The 6048-nt window shown below is 41.7% G+C and overlaps 1 protein-coding gene across 1 annotated transcript in view; it reads left to right on the plus strand.

The window, feature by feature from the left end:
* The window catches only part of LOC310875304 (protein Dok-7-like), a 56894-nt gene extending 51393 nt beyond the window's left edge, over window positions 1–5501 (plus strand). Inside the window, exon 12 of the mRNA XM_083788500.1 lies at window positions 5189–5501. Within this exon, the coding sequence (XP_083644626.1) occupies window positions 5189–5265 (77 nt within the window). The 3' untranslated portion in view covers window positions 5266–5501. The remainder of the gene's footprint in view (window positions 1–5188) is intronic.
* Window positions 5502–6048: the final 547 nt, after the last annotated feature.

A 6048-nucleotide genomic window follows, 5' to 3' on the forward strand; every position in this document is an offset into this window, starting at 1 on the left:
AAACTTTAGAGAGAAGTTGAAGTTGAAGTTGAACTGAGACACTTCCCAGCTCCGAGAATAGACTTTTACCAAAGGTCTAGCAGGCTTTGTTTTTCGGTGAGTAGTTACGTCGTTTTGTTGTGAGAAAATCGCTAGAGGGCTGCGGAAGGGACTTCCACAGGGCGTCGGAGAGAGACTCGCTGTAAGCACTGGACCAGGGCTACGATACGCCATGGAATTGAGGCAATCAGCCTGTGGCATTACGCTGTGTGCACTGAATCTATAATCTATGAAAGTTAACCCATTCTGACCTGAGATCAGATTCATACGAGGTTTCCGCCGGACACACACTGGTCTGATGAACCCATTCTGACCTGAGATCAGATTCTAAAAATGTCAGTCGCTCTTCGATTTTTCAAAAATAGCAGACCTACAAGCTCGTATCGCGCCACTCGGTGGCGCGATATGAGCTTGTAGATCTGCTATTTTTGAATAGCTAAAGCATAACATGATGCTGACACCAAAATGGGTGCCCGGTCAGAATGGGTTAAACTTTTTGAATTGAATTATGGAAATAAACAAACTTTTCCATGATATTCTTTTTTATTTTTTGGAAAGGTGCTGTAAATCAATTAATATTGTTTAATAGTATAGTTATTACCATAAAAAAACACTAATCAAACAACTGTATAATTATTTGAAATAATTATTTATTTTAAGGATATAGGCAAACAATACTAAAACACCTTATATTTTGTGTATTGTATGTTAGGGGCTGGCCCCAAATATTTGGATGCTCATTCAACACAATTTAAGTATTAAGAATATTGAATATTTCAATCATTACACAATTCTCAGCCACATGAAGCACATTCTCTCCTGTTGATCTGATGCAAGCTGCTTGTGGGTGTTTGGCTAGTGTTGTGTGGGAGTTCCATTTTTTGTTTGTTTTTACCTTTATAGAAAAATGAGAGAAATGAGATTCACTGTATTTTATTATAATAATAATAGTACGTTTCACATTCTCTTAATGACTATAATTATTTAAAATATAATTTTTATTGACAGTCAGAGCAGCTGGCTTTTTACAAGTGGATTTTATTTTGTTTTGGGACTGGTTACTGGGGAGGATCTCCGTTTACCCCAAATACATATTTTATCGTCCCTGGGATGTTTAAAGTAGTTCCGAGGCTTGCTCGGTGGGTTTTATCCCATCAGATCCATCAAACTTTAATCTTCAGCATACTGTACGTATATTAGGCTCTGTTGGGGGGGGGGGGCCTCTGCTCCCTCTATCCTTAAAACCATTTCGATTATTATTATTATCATAATTTAGTATTTTAGTAAGTAAATGCAGGTTTTTAAGGCAGCATGTAGTTAACTGTAAAGGTGCGTTCAGACTTTAATTTAAATATTCACCTCGGTTCGTCCCGTGTGTGCTGCGCCAGGTCGCGCTGCATCCATCCGCGCGCTTAAACACAACCCATGACTGTTGCTGCTGTGAAAGACGTTCATTACAGGAGCCACTCACTCACACACACACACACACACACACACGCACACAAACAAACAATCCCCCTCAAGTATGCCATCTGTGTGCGTGAGTGTGTGTGTGTGTTTTCTAAAGAGGTAGCTCTGCCGTCACCAAGCAACAACCCCCTCGAAAGAGCCAAGTAGAAAAATACACAAAAGCAGCTTGATTAAACATTTTTTTACTCTAAGGTATAACTGGAAGGCAGCATGCATAGGATATACAATGATGCATAATCGCAACTCTCAGCGCTGCTAGTGCAGTGTGTGTGCACACACTGGGAAGTGGGAACAATTACAACCAAACAACACAGGTCAGTGTGACATGACAGGTCGAGTACCCGCAGTAATTACACTAGGTAATTGCGTACAGAATGAGGCTGAACTAGAAAAAGTGCCCTTCTGGGCACAGGTCTCCACCAGGTTATCCACAGATCCGTGCAGTTAGAGGTAAAAACACTTTTCGGCCAGTTATAGCGCCACCTTGAGGCTGAGTTGAAATTGTTCATGTGGCATTTCGTCTTCGGCCTAGTGGGAATGTGGGTGCACAATTTCACGGAAATCACGCGATGTGTTCATGATTTGCAGCATTTTGTTTGAAACTGAGCACTCCTGTGAACTTTGGAAGCCAATCTTAACCAATCAGGATGGAGTGTGAGAAATCTGAAAGACCGGTTTGGTTGAATGGCTCTAGAGAGACTGTGTACCAATTTGCGTGATGTTTGGACAAAATCTGTAGGTGTGCTGTGCAAAAACCTGTTTTGCACAAAGCGGCCTCCTGGTGGCGCTATAACAGGCCGTTCTGGAAAGTTTGGGGCAGAGGTTCATCGTTGGCATCCAGGGAGTGTGTGTGCAAAATTTGGCATCGACCGGGTTAACGGTGGCCGAGATTAGCTGTTCACGGACACACACACACACGGACACACACGCGGACGGACGGAGTGCAAAACATACTCTCCCCACATGCCTTCGGCCTGGTGGAGACAATAATTGACAAGGCCGACTGGAAGGCTGCGATGCAATGCAATATTACTTCTACTACTACTACTTTTTTCCTTTTTTTGGGTGGCCCCTGGAGGCTCGGGGCCTGTTTCAATTTAAACAACTAAAACATATATAAGGCCGCCACTGCTTGTAGATCTGCTGTTTTGTCACTTTTGTGTGACTGTATAAGGCATTAATTCACCAAAAAAACCCTTAAAATATGGATGTTTCTGCCCAACAGCAACAAAATCCGGGCTTTCCTCAAGAGTCAGCGCTGCAGCCCCATGGTAGAACATGGAGTTATTAGCCAAATTCCAATACCGAAAATCTCTGCCACTCGCTCGCTCACACTCGCTCACTCCGGCATGGCAAATTATGGTGAAATTGGTGACCTGCCTATACACAACTTACATGGAGATCTTTAAATAATGTGGCCTGAATACGATTTACACTCGGGACACTGACTGTTGTGTGATGTCTACAGGATTGTCACATATTTCAGCAGGTCACCACTTTCACCATAACACCATCACCATGCTGGAGTGACCCAGAGTGTGAGTGAGCGAGTGAGTGGCCGAGATTTGGGGTATTGGAATGTGGCTATTGCCTTTCACATGTTGACCCAGTCCAGCCCCAATAAAGCACAGCATGCTTATGTGACCTCATCTTGTGCATGAGGCGGGGGTCATGAAATAAAAGGCAGAGTTTTCACTGTCACTGCCAATTAAGGCTGCAGGATTTTTTGTTAACCCATTCTGACCTGAGATCAGATTCATACGAGGTTTACTTTCCACTGGACACACATTGGTCTGATTGACCCATTCTGACCTGAGATCAGATTCTAAAAAAGATTTTTTTTTTTTTTTAAATAGCAGACCTACAAGCTCGTATCGCGCCACTCGGTGGCGCGATATGAGCTTGTAGATCTGCTATTTTTCAATAGCTAAAGCATAACAATGATGCTAACACCAAAATGGGTGCCCGGTCAGCATGCCATATCATAAGCATGCCATATCCAATCATGTTGTTTAATGTATATTTGCTTCAGGTTAAAGTCTAGTCTACATTAATTCAATATGTAAAACAAATACAGTATCTAGCCCATCAAAAGGCAATAAATAGAATGCCTCTGAACTTTCAGTTGCATTATTGCACAATGCAATAATAATATTAGGCCTGTTGCCTTTCAGTCTGGAAAATACTGTCCCTTTGGATTTGAGGAGAAGTAGTTCCATGAGGGGCTACTGCATGGGAAGTACTTGATATAAACAGACAATGTTCGCTGTGGGTGCTGGCGGCGTGTTTCCTCCTCCACGTCATCAGTGCCCATACCCGAGGCATTGTTGGCGAAAGGGCCTTTCTGTGTGGAGTTTGCATGTTCTCCCCGTGTCCCCTAGGGTAGGTACCCTCACAAAAAACATGCAGTAATCCTGGTCTCTAAACTGCCTCCCCCTGGCCAGCCGGGGCGCCTGATGGAGGGGGAAAGGAACTGGTTGGAATAACGTGTTCCTTCCACGCGCTATACGTCCAACCAGGGAAACTCCCCCCTGTCAGGTGTAAAGGAGCGACTTGGACACTCAGGCATGAAGGAAGCATGAGTTCAAGTCCGTTGCTCTCCCCTTGTCCCCCATAATATGGGGACTAGGTTGGCGCAGGGTGTGTAGAGCCCAGGATCACATTAGATAATTGACACGGGTGAAAACTGGGTTACAAAATCGTGGGAAGAAACAAAACAAACCGACAATGTTCAATTTACCTCGGGGAAATGCCGTCTCTCGAGATATGTGATATGTATACCTCGATGAAGGTACATTTTCGATATATCTTGCAGCCTTTACTGCCTTACTTGTGGTTATCACACACCGTTCCTATACTGCATATATGACAGGATTTTCAGTATAATAGGACATTTATGGGGAAGGAAAAAAAGGAATCCCAGTCTTACACTTTCATAATGACGCTGAAGCTTCAGTAATCCGTTTACAGAACATGAATAGGCATGACTAATGGAGCACGGCAGTACAAGACGTCGCAGTCTGTTCGTATGCTTTGTGAATACTTTGTGGCGCTCATTAGCGTGTTTGGCCGCCATGAGTGAATAATTTCTCCTGCATCGTCTCCACTGGGGGGGTTTGCTTGCTTGCTTGGGTATAGGTATAGCTAATAGCTTAGCATTGACCACATCAACAGGATCTATTCTCCTTTTTTTTTACAGTTCATAATGTGAAATCACCTTACCGTAGAGCTGGATGCTTCATAAATAATTCAAAGGAAAGAAAACAATGACATGAGTTCTATTTATTTTTTACCGTCAGAAAAAGCAAACAAAAACAACATCCTGGGACTTGCTTGGCCCTTTTGGCCGGGACTTCCCTTAAAATGGAGAACCTGAATGTTTTAAGAACCCTCCTCAATTTCTGAAGACTGTTATGCCTTCTGTGTCACAGCACGAGAGAACATATAGGGGTCTGCCCTGTCCCGTGGCCATAAATAATTATATTTGTGATTGTTATAGTCTATCTATCTATCTCCTAACCATCTTGTTATTTTGTTTGTAAATACTGCTCCATTTCTACCTTAGATGTTGTGGATTGTTATTAAAGTATACACGTGAAGATATAATGAATGTACAAATCTTTGAAAAATACATCAAGGACATGCTGTGTTTTTCTTTTCTTTTCTTTTTTTCTTCCAGGATCTACTTTCCTTGTAATATTTATAACAATTACTGCTGTGATGTGTATGAGTTCAATTTTGCCTGAGGTACCGTAGTGTGTTTCCACGTCCAGTGGTATGCAATGTGAACCGAGTATATAGGCACCCTACTGTATTGTATATAAAGCAGGCTTATCGTGAACTATGTATTTTGTCTTTATTTGAAATCACAAGACACTGATATGTAGGCTTCGGTGGCTTCAAGGTATTATGGTATACCAGGATCTTGGAGATCCCGAACATATGACTTTCTATACTGTTAAAATTGCAGACGCTTCTATTTCTATTAAACTGATATAAGATATACAGTAGATATACAGTATATTGAGGTGATGCATTGTAGTGCACATGGAATCACGAAGATATTGCCACATAGCTTTACCTTGAGATGACTGTTGATTTTGTCGACTAAAACTAAGACGAAAAATGTTTGTCGACTGCCTTTTTTTCACTGATTGAAACTAAATGGAAACTAAGCTATAATGACTAAAACTAAGACTAAATATAGGCCTACTGACAATTTCGTCAACAAATAAAAACACTCAAATGTTAGGAAGGGACTATAGTGGACAAGAGATCCAGTATAAGTCATTTTACACTTGGTTGCATGCTGAAAATAGCAGATGCGCTCGTAGATCGGCTATTTTCAGCAAGTGTAAAAACAGTTGCATTACGATGGCAAAACACATTTCAGTTGACTAAATCAACTGTAGATTTAGGCGACTAAAATCTTATGATAAAATAGACATTTGCTGCCAAAAACAACACCGCTTCCCACTACAAAAAGCAGATTATTAGACACATGATTTTTTTTTATTATTCAACTGCTACCACTACCAC

This window comes from Protomyctophum parallelum (genome assembly GCF_964188405.1).
Source record: "Protomyctophum parallelum genome assembly, chromosome: 18".
NCBI lineage: Eukaryota > Metazoa > Chordata > Actinopteri > Myctophiformes > Myctophidae > Protomyctophum > Protomyctophum parallelum.